The sequence below is a fragment of the Microtus oregoni genome, unplaced genomic scaffold, assembly GCF_018167655.1.
Source record: "Microtus oregoni isolate MIOR12 unplaced genomic scaffold, Mior012 000052F_ref0000163, whole genome shotgun sequence".
Classification (NCBI taxonomy): Eukaryota; Metazoa; Chordata; class Mammalia; order Rodentia; family Cricetidae; genus Microtus; species Microtus oregoni.
The window spans coordinates 11,507,828-11,523,806 of NW_024543828.1; the positions used below are offsets into that span (position 1 = coordinate 11,507,828).

At 42.6% G+C, this 15,979-nt stretch overlaps 1 protein-coding gene across 1 annotated transcript; it reads right to left on the bottom strand.

The window, feature by feature from the left end:
• Positions 1-2,821: 2,821 nt before the first annotated feature.
• LOC121437564 (CD40 ligand-like) lies at positions 2,822-15,277 on the bottom strand. The gene is made up of 5 exons (XM_041637429.1): positions 15,122-15,277; positions 13,081-13,212; positions 8,375-8,429; positions 6,475-6,537; positions 2,822-3,198 (listed from the first exon to the last, which is right to left on the bottom strand). Exons 1-5 carry the CDS (start codon positions 15,275-15,277, stop codon positions 2,822-2,824), a joined length of 783 nt encoding a protein of 260 aa, XP_041493363.1.
• Between the last annotated feature and the right edge of the window lie 702 nt (positions 15,278-15,979).

A 15,979-nucleotide genomic window follows, 5' to 3' on the forward strand; every position in this document is an offset into this window, starting at 1 on the left:
TCCATTCAGAAAGGGATATGCCTCCATGGACTTGAACAAAAAAATGCAGTGTTTTACGTCAATGATATTACTTCTGGTTACAAACATTTAACTATTTAATTAAATTTAATTTAATTAAAATCTAAGGGTCTTTCTTTGAATGTGCAGCCCTGGCTAGCCTGGATCTCACTATGTAAACCAGCTTGGCCTTGAATTTGCTGCTATCTTCCTTCCTCTCCCCCGAACTATGCTGCTGTCTCGGGTGTACACCACCATCCCACCCCTGCTTTTTTGAAAAATGTTCCTTACTACAAGTAGAACTTGTTTGGAAGCTAATGGCTCCCAAGGAAAAGAAAGGCAGGTTAAAACACAGGGGGAATGTTTAAATTCAGAGAGCATGCATCTATAAAGATTATTTTTAAAAATCTGCCTGCATGTTCTGGTCTTGTTTGTACAGACAGTTCTAGGAGATACTGTTTACAAAGTGAGCATCCCTGAAACCATATACACATAAACAACAAAAACAAACTCAGTGGGTTATAATTATGTACTTGTGCATCCTTATAAATTCATATATATGTAACACTAAAAATCAAAAAAAAAGAGACTGTCATCAATTTGAGAGGGGAGGGACATGGCAGGAGTTGGAGGGAGGGGACTTGGGCAGCGCTATAGGTAGGAAAGGGAATGGATAATGTGATGTAATTATACTTTAATTACAATGTATAAAAGTAAAATAAAAATAAATCTATCCAGGCAACAAACTCTACTAAACCAGTGATGGCTCTTGCCCACACAATCCCTACTATCTAACTCAGACAAAACGCATAAGGAAGATTATTCCCCAACATGGGTATTCCACTGCTGTAAAGAAGAGAGAATCATGATATATGTTTTGTTCCTCTCCATTTTGACTGAGCTGGTTCCTTCCTTAAAGCAGGCTTAAGAGTCTGGCCTTCCTAAGAAAGGAAGAGCATCATGGCCACCATTACTAGGTTGCCGTCTCATTTCCTTCAAGCCTCTTAGGTGGAGGTTTGTCAGCTGAGGATTTTTTTTTTGCAGTGCTTTACATGGACCCCAGGGTGTCACACTTGCCAGGGAAGTACCTTGCAGCTGAGCCACCCTGACCCGCTTCATAAGTGAATATAGTAGAAGGATGTTTGCTCCGGGAGGGCACAAATGCATGGTGCACATAATTTCTGGTTAGTTCCTAAACCCACGAACATCACTCTTGCTCATAACAAAGGTCTCTTGTTGCGGGTTGTGTGCAGACACACGAGTTTGTCCGACATGGCGTCAGCATTACGCTGGGTTTTTATAATGCGAGAGCTCCAGTCAACACGTTGCTGTGCCCTTCACGATATTAAAGAGCAGGGACATGAGGAAATACCCTTCCTCCTTCCCTTTCTCATTTCCACAGCAGTATTTTTTTCGATGAATGTGTTTCTGTTAAGCAAAATATTCTACCAATTCAATTGAATTTCTTATATCCTCATTTCTTACAGCACAGTTAGAGGTGGACTTGAGCGGGAAGGCTCTAGGGCCAATAATCACCCTAGTGATGCTCCAGCTCCATTTCCTCCTGCTTAGAGTCAAGCCACCTAAAGAGTTGTAAAAAAGCTTTGATACTGCTTCTCATTTAAGGCTCTCTCTCCAGTCCCTCTTAGCTGTGATCAATTTTGAAAATGTCAGTCTCTTGCAACTTTTACAGGGCAAGTTGGAAGTAGAAGCTCAGATTGCTTTCACCGACCAGGCTTATATGTCATCTATCAAAGGCTATGGCAGACTTCCAGAGAGCATGCTGTCACTAAGATAGCTCGCTGCGTGCTCAGCTTGAGAACTACGTTTACGGTAATAGCAAAAAAAAAAAAAGTTGGCAAAACTCCCTTCACTACTCACCTTCTCAACCTGAGTTGGCGCAGAGCTATAAGTACTAAACAACAGCAATAACACGGTAGAGGCTCTTTATTATTCAAAAATAAATAATGACATAATCATTAGGTTCACTACAGAAACAATGGAGACTGCAGGGAGCTACAACAGATTCCTTTAAATACAGTCGTCCCACGAGGAGGAATAGCCAGGCCAGGAGCTGCTGTCTACACTGCCCTGACGGTGCTGGAGACAGGGACAGGGTAGAGAATAAGAGAACCAGTCAGTAAGAGCATGGCTCTATGTGGGGTGTGTGTGTGTGTGTGTGCATGTGTGAGTGTGGAGAGAGAGAGGGAGAGAGAGAGAGACAGAGAGAGAGACAGAGAGAGAGAGAGAGACAGAGAGAGAAAGATTGGAGAGATGTAAAGACTGAGTGTTGGGTATTGGGGGGGGGGAGGTAGAGGCAGACTTTCTCAGTTCTCCCTGGGAGACCTTAGAAACTGGCCTCTTGGGGCCACAGGGAACCCCAAGCCAACCATAACAGATGGTGAGCTAAGGCTCAGAGCGGCCCTTGTGCATCTTTCCTGGTAAGCCAAGTGCACTGTCCACTGAAAGACACGCTCCTGAAGCAACACAGCCGAGCTCGCTCCGCTATCTGCTCTTTCATCTGCGCTCTGCCCTCTGTGCTTCATGCCTTTGCCTTTCCTTAGGGCTCTCTGGCTGCAGGCATCAGTAGAGGTTCAGCTTCAGGTTACAAGCTCTTAGGGAGCAGGGTCCATTAGGATTTGTGCCTGCCCTGTAATTCTCTTATCTCAGCTCTATGTGCCTTGGGGTACATAATAAATAGTTCTCTGTGAGGAGGGTCCAAGGGTTATAAATAGGCAGTCAACAGGGGGCGAGTCCTAACTGATTTGCTGTGTGGGGAAGACTGCCAGCATCAGCCCTGCTGCAGCCTGGGACAGCACACTGTTCAGATTTTGAGCAAGCCGAAAGATGTGAAGCCGACTCCATGCATCACTTGGCTTGCATCAGTCACGTTGACGAACAAAGAAGAGTCTTCTTGCAACTCAAACACTCCTCCCAAGTGAACAGACTGTTGGCCGCAGGGCTTGGAGGAACTGTGCGTGTTTGCCGCCCTGAGTAGGATTCTCTCAGATCCGCTGGTGGACTTCAGACAGAGGCTGACTAAAAATGGGTCTTTACTCAAAGGCTGCTGATTAGAACAGAAGGTGACTTGGGTGTACACATAGTAGAGTCCTTGTCTTTTAACGGTCAGCTGTTTCCCACTTTCGAGTGTTACCAAGTTGTTTTTCATGGTATAATATCCTTTCTTGGCCCACTGTAGAACTGTAACAAAGAGAAGGAAATCCCTGGTGAGCAGAAGCCTAGCATGGCATATATTCTAACAGGAAATACAGTGGGAGGTTGGAGGCCCACTTTATGTGAGAACTAATTCTCAAGGCCTCTTGTGGCCATCAGAGGCACGGTGAACATAGATACCAATTCTCCATGGGCTTCAGAGGCATTGTCAGCTTTCAGCCTGGCTTTTCTTCAAACTTGGGCGAGTCACTTGATCAACCCAAGCCTAAGTCCCTTGGCAACAGAACAGGGACAGTATGAAAGTATATTTCAGAGACTTGGAAAAGTTAAAGTAGCAGATGACAGCAAGGTTTCTCGCTTTAGAGTTCTTTGAACCAGTGTATCCTTGAATTTAAGATAGCCAGGCAAGGGATGTGCACCTAGAATTCTCACACGGAGGCAGGGAATGTCAAGCTCAAGGTCAGTGTTATCTTTGGCCACTTTTAGACTCACCTGAGTTAAGTGAGACCTTGTCTCAAAACGACAACACAAAGGGGACTGAAGAGGTGGACTCTAAAGAAGATCCCTGGGACATGCTGGCATTCACCCTACAGAAAACATGAGTCCCAGGCTCAAGGAACACCCCTGCTTCAGGGGAACAGATGAAGGGTGATGAGAGAGGGTAGCTTCTTCTGGTCTTTGTATACCCCCATTGCCCCCCACTTATGTGTACATTCATACAGGCATACATATGGAAACATAAATAAATGAATGGTTTAAAATGAAGTGCAAATGATTTCAGAATTATGCATAGCATATAAATCTTACTCATGTGAGTGTGAATACTTAGCTTATCATGAATTCTACAAAAAGTTGTCTGTCTACCGAGTTTAGCAACAACTCAGAGACAAGACCCCATTTCTTCCTCCTGCCTTACGCTCTTGCAAAACTGACTTGCCTCCCACGACCAAGTCTAAATTAGGCGAGGAAGTATGAAAATAAACCATGTGCTCACTTAACTGGGTTTTCATCTCTCATTGGAGTGGGTGCCACCAACTTGAAAGTACCCATAGTCTTGTGGCTACGGCAGAGTCCCCACCAACAGTATGCCATTTTCTCTGCTGAGATGTTGAGTGGGTTCAAAGCCGTGTGTGTACCCAATTTCAAATCTCAGCTTCCACAGAAAGCTCAGTTTGATGGGGTAAGGGGTGGGAGGTGGGGAGAAGTAAAAGTATTGGTATATTTGCTTTCTTGAGATTTTCCAAATATTTTATTTGATGGCCTTACATTAACTAGGGCATAAGATACTTCTTTTTCCAGACTTCTCTTTTTGTATAAGAAGGCATCTCACCATGCCTGATATTTCTGGGTACTCCAAATTCTCCATAAAGGGCGTTTGTTTATGATGTTTTCACATTTGGGCAATTTGATTCTGTTTAATGAATTAGGTCTCCCCTTTACATTTTTTTTTCTTTTTTGAGACAGGGTCTCAGTACAAATCCTTTGCGGGCCTGCAACTTGTTTTGTAGGCCAGGCAAGCCTAGAACTCAGGGAGATCTACTTGCCTCTGTCTCCTGAGGTTCCTACCCTTTGGGGGGCACAGGATTTCATGTATGCCCGGTTAGCTTAGAATTTGCTTTGTAGACTAGGATGATCTTAACCATCTAATCTTTGTGCTTCCATCCCTAGCGCTGAGATTACAGATGTGTGCCACTAGGCTCTGTTTGTTCACTTAATTTCTTCATTGTAGTTCTTGCTAGGGCATGTTGGTCAAGTTTGTAGCGTCACGTCTAGAAAAGACAAAAATGCGCAGCTGCGGTGTACTGGACTATATCTTTCCTACTCTGTCCTGTGTAGATCTACTGTGATATAGACTTGTGAGATATTTCACAAGCAGTAGCCATTCTAGGCCTTTCAAAGAAGTCAGAATTCCATAGGTACCACTTGACCAAGACCAGTAGGAAGTGATTCTAAAGGGTTTCTCTGTTGTAATTTAATGCAAAAGTGAATAGATCGTGTGAATGGCTTCCCTGCCACAGAAATAATTGTGATGTTATCCCATAAGCATGTTTTAAGAGAATAATCTATGAGAAAATTTAATAAATGTTATAGGAACAACTGGTCTCTATGAAGAACTTTATGTCTCTCTGGATAGCTCAGTGAAGTAAGCTAAGTACTGGCATCTTATTCTGGAATAGCGTAGCTTGACAGTGTGTAACTCGTCTCCCACATTAGCTGATTGATATTCAAAGCTACCCTGTGGAGTATGTGAGAAACAAAACCACCTCAGACTGAATGGCATGTGTCTAAAGTCAGTTTTAAGTGGCTTGTGGCTCTCGAACCTAGTGTTCCCAAATTCCCTAACCAGAATGCTTACGTCTGTACCATGAACCACAATACAATGCATGTGCTTCTGTGGTATAGCCACTGAGGGGCTCAAGTCACCTCAGAGACATGATTGTGTCTTCCTTTGTGTTTCTGTCTTCGTCTCTTACACACACACACACACACACACACACACACACGTACAAATGCACACACATAATTTAGAATGCAGTCGTCCATGCCTTTATATACATGGGGAATTTTATGCTAGCATACATGTTTACATTCATCTACAGATGTGATCCACTCTACAGCATCGGCTATCACAAGCTAGAGATTTGAGGAAGAATAGGACCTGGAATGATGTTAGCAGATATATGGAAATAAAATAGGGGCTAGGATGAGAATAGGATATGTATGGAAATAAAGGCATTCCTTGCTGAAAAGATCACTGTATGCCATCTGTTGTTACTTCATTGAAAAATCTAACATCTTGGCGCCTATTGATCGTTACAAAATGATTTTGCCTTTAATTTCCCTAAGGTCAGCCCCACTGAGGCTGGGGTTAATCATACAGGGACTGACAGATGACACAAAAAGACCTCCTGGGACCCATTTATACACAGTGAGGAGGGCTTAGGAGGAGAGATGTCCCCAGTAAGGAGGTCACTACCTGCCATCTCTTTTTATGCTTGCGAAATAATGGTTCCCCCACCCAGTCATTCGTCATTTAGAATCAGCTACTGAGCAAAAACATAATGAGAACATCGGGACTCTTTCCCACCTCCTTTTGTCGCTCTAAGTCCCATCTGTGCATTTGAGCTGACTTTGATGACAAAGGACAGCGTGTGAGAGTTATATGGGTAGGTTTGTAAATTGGTCCCTGGAGGAAGAGAAGTGCCTAATGATTAGGCCGCATAGCTTCGGGGTACCCACACACACACATGCCCACATACTCACACACCTAGGTGGCTTTCACTCAGATGCTATGGGACTTACCAGATGTTGTTTTACTGTTGGCCTCACTGACAACATGTACTGCAATTTGAGGGTCCTCATCACCTGAAATGAAACCAAAAACATACTGTCAGGCCAAGGAAACCTACAACTGCGTGTGGAACTAATGGGTCCAGTTTTACAACAGCGGAATAGTGACTGAGTTTACCTTAAAGGATGGAAAACTGGTCCAGCAATCCTTCCCATTGAAGGGAAGGGTGGCTTCTAATACCTTAAAAACTGTATTGGCTGTTTCCATCGATCCCTTTTCCTGATATTCAATGCTCAATTCTGCTTACCTCAGATGGACAGAGGCTACAATATTTGCTTTCATTAAATCTGCCTTGAATTGTGCTTTTAAGAACACCTGCCATACACTGAAGTGGTAGTGGGCACCACTGCTGTGCCTGGGCACTGAGTTAGTAATATGATTATCATGTCTGATTTGGTCAAATGACTTTCACACTACGACACTGAGCTCTCTTTGTCTTGCAAGAGCCTTGCTTCCCAAATAAAAGTACTCATTTCCTAAGTATAGAAACTGTGGGTGCTTTCTTTCCAGTTATGAGCCTGATTCTGAGAATGTTGTAGGTATATTATGGAGGATGTTTTGATGACAAAACCATGCATAATCTGAAAGACCAATTTGGTCAAATTTATGATTTGTCTAAAGACAAGCATCCACAGGGGCTTTTCCTTAAAATCTCACTGTAATTAGCAGATAATACAGCATCATGGAACATGTCTTGCAGTCACTGTGAGGAGGAAAGCTTCAAGGAAATCAGATGAGCCTTTGGCAACAGACCAGTGCTTAAAACAGGTTCTGAGCACTCTCTTCACCTAAGAAAATTGTGTATATACCATTATATGTATGCATGTCTTCATGTGCATTAGATTTGTGTAGCTACAACATTGTGTTCAATAACTTTGTAATGTCATAGTTTCTGCAGCAGCACCCCCTTTCCCTTTTGCTGCTACTCAAGTCACTCCACACATCACTGGTTTGGGGGTATGATATTCTAAAGGGACCTGGAGAGAGCTGTGTTCAGAAAAGAACATGACTGGGAGAGGAAAGAACCTGGGAAGGATCATGGAGGGAACAGTGGAAAGTACTGGGCATATTCAGCATAGATAGAAAAGTTCACTGGGAACGCAGGGTCGTGGTTGCTGTCTTCATCATATAGGGAAGTAATTATTCTTTGCATAATATAGACTCAAAGAACAGAAAGGTATCCAGTAAGTAGACAATCAAGGAACAAAATTTGGGGCAAGATGTTTTTGGGTAGATGTTGACTTCAATATAATTCTTAGAGCTGTTCAAAGATAGAGCAGGTTGTCTCACTAAGTATAAGGTATTCTATCTCTAGCTATGTCTGAGAAGGGGTCATCTGTTTAGTTCTGCTTCAAAGGGGATTCATATTCTCAGAGGTGTACTGGATTTGAGGGCCATTAAGGTCCCTTCATGACCCCTAGCTATCTAGGACACACTCACTTCAAGAACAGGCAAAGATGAGAATGGAGCATCGCATTCATTGATCCAGGAGACCCTCTGGGTACTGTCCTCCCACAAAATAGTTGTCATTGAATGATGAATGCCATTTTTTGCCAAATGATTACTTTCTTGTAATCTGGTGCTCTGAAGGTGGAGCCAGATTGTGTGATTGTTTGGATTAGGGTATTGGAGGTGGGGTTCCTTCATATTATATTATCAATATTACAGGAAAATATCCTCATCAAGGTGGACATGAAAGCCTTTCTGTGTCACTAAGGCCTGAGAAGGTACCAATTCGACCAATATCTTTTATTTTATTTCCAGGGCTAAGTATTCCCTAGTTCATGTGGTCAACCTAAAGCTTCTGTGTGCCCTTTAAGCATTTATAGAAATTGGTAAATAGCAACATACCTTTTTGCATTTCATAGCTGGTTTCTTTTTTCTCTTCTGTGTTTAAACTTACATCCTAAAAGGAGAAGCATTGCAAAAGATTAGTTGACAGAAGCTCTGCTTTAGGGGTTTTCAAGGGCTCATTCATTTGGCAACTGTCAGTACCATGTTGTCTGCGCTTGGTGAGGATTATAATATAGACGAAGATGCTGTCGTTAATTCCATCATAGCAATTGAGAGTCCCTGTCTCTGACAGATGAGCTGACAGCCCAGAAAACTCAGGGGAGACCCTGGAAGCAAAATCCAGGCCTTATTATCTCCATTACAGTGCTTTCCCCAGACCAGAGGTTGTGATTTTGACCCTTGCTATGACCCTGGCCTCCCTGCCTTTTGACGGATATTGATAAATAATGCTGAATGGGGCAATAGCTCAACACTGGGAGCTGGCACACAGAATATTATCAGACATGATGCAGGGTATGGGTCTGTTCCAATGAGATTGCTTGGAAACCTCGCAGGGATAGATTTGAATATGATCACGGGAGAGAAATCCAGATTTTTACTTTGATTGTGCTTTTGTGGTAGCTGTCCTGTATGGCCTGGACTTATTTAGAGTAATCAACATTCAGAAAATATAGGCCATCTTCTTCTAATGCTGGTGATGGTCTTCAAAACACGTAGTTTCTTGTTTTTCTTTTAAGATTTTTATTTCGTTTTTGACAATCCCATGCATATGGTTTTGTGTTTTTAAGACAGGTTCTCATGCAGCCTAGGCTAATCTTGGACTTGTTTCAAAGCTGACAGTGATCTTGACTTCCTGGTCCTCATGAGCCTACCTCCCAGATGCTGATTTTAGCCATGTATCACAATGACTAGCTAGTGCAACACTTAAAGATTTCTTCTACTTAGGAGGCGACAGAATGCTAGTCACGCTTAAGGAAGCTAACACAGACTTCCTTCTATGTAGACTGAGAGATGATAAAGGCTATCGCCGCCATTTTAAGGAGGGGGAATGAAAGGTCTGGCAAGAATGAGGTTACCTAAAGGGTCTGAGAATTAAATGAAGTACAGAACACAGGACCGCATTTCCAGACCTGGCTCAGTCTGTTTCACCGCTCGATTCTGAACAAGAGGGGAAAGAAAACAGTAGTGTTTCCACACCTAATAGTCCTGTGCTCCTTAACATTCCCGGAACCTAATGTCTGCAGGGCCCTTCCCCCGCTTTCCTCACTCCAAGAAGGCATTTGTGATGTTAGTCTTGACTAACACAGCTGTGCGCTCAGCTCGGTTGCCAGATGTGAGGGCATAAGGTGCAGAGACCCAAAGGGGAATCTGAGCCTTAAAACGTTCACATGGGCTCCACAGATGTTCACATGGGCTCCACAGACCAACTTTCCATTTGAGCTGCTGTGGGGCACCACGGCAGTGCGGCAACAGGAAAATGTTTGTGAGCTAACAAGTAAACAAATGACTGTTTGGTGTCTTTCAACCACTGGTGTGTGATGATGGAAGTTAAGATACTACTTCAGGCTAGATGGTTGCAGCGATCTTGGGGCCTGGCTCAGATGAAAACGTGAAGTCAGCAAAGTTTGTCTTTTATGCACCCAGTTTTGCCTTTTTGTGAACTTTCCCCAAGCCACACTCTTCAGAGCCTTTTTTTTTCTTCACTTTTCACTTAAACTGATAGACTTTTAAAAGTCAAACTTCAGAGAAATCTTGGATTAATGATTTCTCTTTCAATGGAAACCTACGTGGCAGGTATGGATATAGCACCCTTTATGGAAATGATTTGATGCCATCAAAGGCACCTCGGGCATTGGTAGACAGATAACCTAGAAACTGACCCCTCTAGACACGGAGTGAAGTAGATTTCAATGTGTAACTATGCTGTTCAAAGTGGTGCTTCCACCTGCCCTATCATGAGCCCCGACTCCCATCTCTGTGATATTTGTCTCTGAAGTTAGTGAGCTTTTAGTCATGAGAAGTATTTAAATAAAAATTGGGTGACCACTTTTTTAGAGATAGTGGAGAGAAGATAGAAATTCTAAGAACTAAGAATTGCATCTGGTTAGTTCTAGGATCCCATCAGACCCTGTGACTTCAAGGTTACTCCGAGCCAGCCAGATCATGTTCCCAAATCCACTAATATTAGCTGAGGAAACACAGATCTAATCTGGATTTAGTCTATACTTGACGTGCTGGCCTAAGCAGTTCCAGATACTGTTTCGGAGTCCAATCTCTAGGGAAATGGTGATCTATACGGGGACCAAGATAGAAGATCTTAGCCTAGGGTAGAGAAAAGCTGTGATGCTTTGCCTGGGGCTCTATAGCTGCTGCAGTAGATGCAAGGGGCATCCCAGACAGGCATAGCACGTTACTAGGGCCTTGCCTGATGTGCCTAAAACCGTTCTACTTTCTTTTTCATATAAACAGGACTGACTCTTCCTTACTCCTATCCTGGGTAGATGATTCTGGAAACTTTCCACATCAGACCTAAATGAAGGCAAAGGGAATTGGCAGGTCACCTGTGAAACCTCGCTGTAAGAAAGAAAAATGGGGGGAAGGGGACCAAGCCACTTTCACTGCCATTCAAGGAAATTGAGGATTGTTCACATAGTAACAGAAGACCAGAGCTGGTAGTGTTCTTACAAAGTCTCATCCCCTTATGCAATACAAGAGTAACTGCGGCTCAGAGGATGAAATCATTTACCCAAGGCTGTTCAGCAAAACATAATCATTAGGCTATTTGGGATTATCAACCATCATCTTTGACACAACTTTATGCACATTAAAATTAGAGATACCTCACAATACCTTATATTACATCCACAACTCTATAAGCCCCGCAGAAACCTAAGATGTTTTCTGAATTTACCAATCTTGCGAATAAAAGTGATGGAGGTTTTATCTAAATCATAGATTCTGCAATACAGGTGTTTATACAAGGTGTATTATAACCTTGCATAATAAAAAGTTAACTTGAAAAACAATTAGGCCTTGTAGAGAGAATGGAAACAACAAAACCTGGATTAATCTGGACATGGTGGTACATGCCAAAAGTTAGAAGCAGGAGAATCAAGAGTGCAAATGTTCAGCTACATAGCAAGTTCAAGGCCAGCCTAGGCTATACAAAATTGTCTCCAAAATCTAAATAAATAAATTCTAGTTTAGTATAAAGAACTTAAAAGACAGTGGCAGATTTGAGCTGTATTCTGATCCCAGTAAGCGGCCCAGGAATAAGCTTTTAAAATCTTCTTCACTGGATTAAATTACATCTTGTTGACAGCACAGGAAAATACGTATTAAATTCACAAGTAAGATCTAAAGAGGACGATGAGGTGGCTCAGCGGGCAAAGACCAGCTGCCGAGCATGAGGAACTGAATTTGATCCGCAGGACCCATGTGGTCAAAGGAGAGAATCAAGTTTTGCAAGTTGTCCTCTGACTTCCACGTGTGTCTCAAATTTACAAATGAAGTAAGATCTTACTCTCTTTGCTCCATTATTTGATTACACATTATCTTTATATAAGAATGAATTCTGGAACTGGACAGTGGTGGCTCACACCTTTAAACCCAGCACTCGGGAGGCAGAGGTAGGCAAATCTCCATGGAGTTTGAGGCCAGCCTGGTCTACAAGAACTAGTTCCAGGACAGCTAGGGCTGTTACACAGAGAAACCCTGTCTCGAAAACTCTAAAACAACAACAAAAAGAGTGAATTTCTGTCGGTTTGTTCAGATGACCGCCCAGTGGACTCAGAGCTGCCCTCAACAGGAAGTGGGTGCTGTCTCTTAGAGCAGCTCCTAAACTACCAATGGATGACCAAAGGTCATCAGCACTCTGAAGGGAAGCAGCAGGAGAGTTTTTGATGTTCTGTTTCAGGGGGGAAAAAAGAACACCTTAAGCTCATGTTTGTAGTGAACAAATAAATGGAAAAATTCTGGAAATTCATGTATTTGATACTCAGTTAGTAGTAAGCTGGGTTGTTTAGAAAGCTTCGAACCTTTAGATTGAACCCGCTCCATAAGCGAGCAGTGTTGCACGGGCTCTACTGTGAGTGGCACGGAGAATGGGCATCCACCTCTTCCCATGCAACAGAAGGGAAGACCTCACTCTCACAGAATCACCATAAGCACTGAAGACAGGACAGAAAAGACCTTCCCTTATGGCCTGCCAAGTTATGACTTTCACTACCAGCTGGAGCTGGGAGCCTGGTCTCACGATGGGAAGATATCAATGGATGAATGATAAATGCAGAAATACAAAACTCTAACTGGATGCACTGCATAACTACTGTGTGGGAGTCACATGTGTGTGTCACTGTGCATGCAGGGATGCATTTTCTCCAGAGAACCCCTTTTCTATTGCAGTGATGTGAACAGGTCCAACTTTTAGCTTCATTTTACCCGAAGGCACTGTCTTCGTTTTGTGCTTTTCGTATGTGCGCATTTCCACACCCACCTATGTGTGTATGCATACATGGATTTATGAGCACGTGTGCTCACATAGAACCCAGTTTAAGAATGTCTCACTTTGTGGAACAAACTGGCCTAGAACGTGGGTCAGTTTGTCATCCTACTGTGTCCTCTAGGGCATTGCCCTTGAAGGTGTGACCACCACCCCTGATTACAGTTTGGAACATTTCTAGTGTCAGAATTCAGTTCGCAGAGCTGGGAAACGTGCTGAAAGTTTGCAGTGGAATGAATCCTCCAGGAGCTGAGCACCTTACCTTGACGAGGTCTTCATATCTCCTTTTTACCTCCTTGCAGTTCAGCAAGGATAAGGATCCTTCTCCTTTGATGCATTTCTGTAGCTGTTTTATGAATACAAAATCTTCATGAAAGCTTACTTCCTCTTCTACCTGTTGTGAAATAGCAGGCTTATGAGAAATGTCATCGTGAGGAAGAATACGGCTAATGATGTCTGCCTCTACATTCTCTTCACAGCCCCGAAGAGAGGACGGCTTGGAGAGCATAAATGGGGGATATTAGAAGTTATTATGTTGGATTATTGCTGTTTGATGCTTGCCATTTAGCAACCTTAAAAAGCCAGTGATTCAGATGTCATGTTATCTAACGTCTCTGGATAGAAATCATGACCACTCTAGCAACCTTTCATCATAAGGTGTCTATGTTTTTAATGTACCACAACAGCAATATCCTATAATTGTCCTATTTCCCATCAGCCATAACACAGTTTGCTGCTCAGCTAGTTTGCCTCCTTCATGGCAGTGCTCACAACATGGGGCTTTCTAAAGAAGTTCATCTCTAACGTGGATTTATAATTATATCTCTCATTTTTGTAATACTTGTAGAAAGCATTTGCATGCTTAAGAAATTCTCTCTCAGCCCCGAAGTGAATGAGATATTTACTTTTCCAATATTGGAGTAATTAAATGTATGCTATTAACTTGTGTTGTCAACTAATTCCATACCACGCTTTTGTCTTTAAGTGGAGATTATCCGCTTTCAAAACAAGAACTGATACAGTCATGAAAGAACATGCCTACAACCCCTGCACTTGCTAGGCCGAGGCGGGAGTGTTGCTGGGAGTTAAAGGTCAGTCTGGTTTATCTATGGTCAGTTCCTGACTATTCTGGGCTACATTTTGAGACTCTGTCTCAAAAATGAAAAGAAAAATCCAAAATCAACCGAACAAATAGCACATTTGAGTCTATATGGGTTATAGTTTCCCCATTATCCTCCAGGCCTATAGACAGCCATTTGACAGAGCCCACCAAATAGGTAAACAATCAGACCCAGAACCTGTCTCTTTGCCCAGCAGTGAAGTCCAGTTTGAGTAGGCAAGCAGATTGTCTCTGCTCTCAAAACCCGTCACTGCCTCTCCTTATACTGATAGGAACTTCATGACCTTCATTTAGGCCCCCATTTCAAGAAAGGCTAGCCAATGATCCCAGAAAAAAATCCAGCCATCCAGGTGATGCCTAGCCATTGTCCTTACTTCCAGACTTTAGGGACAGCTAGATACTCGAGACTTTTCTCCTAGTCTTGTGATTGTCATTTTGTGACACAACCCGCATGCTCCTCACTGGAAGTGAACCAATACATTGGATATAAGGTAAGCCCTGAAGTTATCTTTTTCTACACAGTCTATTCTCTCCCTGTCCTCTCTTTTCCCTGTATACCCAATCATTTAAGTGTGGAAGACACCTCAGAGGACAACAGAGCCGCTTACAATGGCAGTTGACATTGAAGAATTGTACATTCTGATTTTTTTAAAAATCTGTAAATGGAGGTGATGGTACATATCTGTACTAATCCAAAACACAATGGAATTTCAGACCAAATCAATGTTCTTTTTGTCTCGGTCAAATTTTTAAAGAAAAATGTTGTCTTCGTGGGGGAAAAAAAGAGTTTACTTTATGAAGCAAATTATAGAAAATCACCATAACTGCTGCTGGTCTGGCACTTACTATGTACCAGGCACTATTCCAAGTGATTTACGGGGCTAGATTCATCTGATCTCTGGCAGGAGACCCATTTTCATCTCTATTTTCTTGGTGTAGAAAGAGCAATAGAAATACAAATTGGCATGCCCAGAATCTCAGAGCAGTTAAGAGCCAAGCTAAGATTTGAAGCCAGGCTGTCTGGCTTCAGATCCCTTAGTCAGAGGCAAAACTGTGAGACCCCCACTGTCTAGGCAACAAGACTATTAATCCACTTAAAGTTTCTACTGTCCTCCACCATCTGGGTAGAACTTGAATCAACCAGTGTCCAGATTAGTTAATGCAGACTTGTAGGTCCCCTTACCTTATCCAGTCTTCGATGAAGATACACAGTATAAAGTGTCGAGCCAATCATCTGGGTGATGAGAAAGGCTGTAAGTATATACAGAAGAATTTTCATGCTGACTGGCAGTCCGGGAGCCACGGATCGGGGAGAAGGTTGACTGTATGTTTCTATCATGCTGGCTTAGAGTCGAAATGGTGTCTCCTGACCAAGAAGGTGACAGAGGCAGCATGAGAAGACTGTCAAAGTGGCTGCCTTACTCAGGATTAGTTAAGAGCGCACAGTCGTCGCAGCCCACACTTCCTGGAAAATGTGCTTCGTAGTCTTCTGTCCCAGCTACCAAAAAAAAGTTACATAAAGGTTTTTTCTTTTCTTTTCTTTCCTTTTTTTTTACAAAAAATTGCACCCATATCATTTACTTCCAGGCTTTCCCTTTTGTTAGTAAAGAAGAAACAAGTTTCGTCTTCCATACATTCATTCTTGCCTTGAAATGTCACAGACTTCTTAAGAGACAATGACAGTATTTTCCTATCAGTGTCTAAAGTTTGGGGCTCACCAGTTTCAAGGAAAGTGACAGAAGAGTCCACTAGTAATAAAATCATTTCAATTTCAATCTTACTAATATATCAGGAACATGGCATAAGGGGAAAGGAACAGATGTTAGAAAAAATATGGATTGATTTGGTGCTCTGTGTTTCAAGACTTTGTTTCTTTAATATCTAAGCTCAATGACACCTTGGTAGCTTTGCTAGTCAAAAACTGTATGTCATAAAGCAAAAGAGGGCTCCCTGTTTGTTGAATAAATTGTAACTGGAAAGAGAATTCGAGGAGAATCCCTTTTTTGAAAGGCAAGGCTAACTACAGAGTTTAAGGGACTAA

What these genes read in the sequence shown, in the direction of transcription:
- LOC121437564 (XM_041637429.1), bottom strand. Translation starts at nt 15,277, where the DNA reads ATGATAGAAACATACAGTCAACCTTCTCCCCGATCCGTGGCTCCCGGA. An exon ending in CAGCTATGAAATGCAAAAAG is followed by an intron (nt 6,538 to 8,374) that starts GTATGTTGCTAT and finishes GTTTCATTTCAG; the next exon opens with GTGATGAGGACCCTCAAATT. An exon ending in CAACAGTAAAACAACATCTG is followed by an intron (nt 3,199 to 6,474) that starts GTAAGTCCCATA and finishes TCTTTGTTACAG; the next exon opens with TTCTACAGTGGGCCAAGAAA.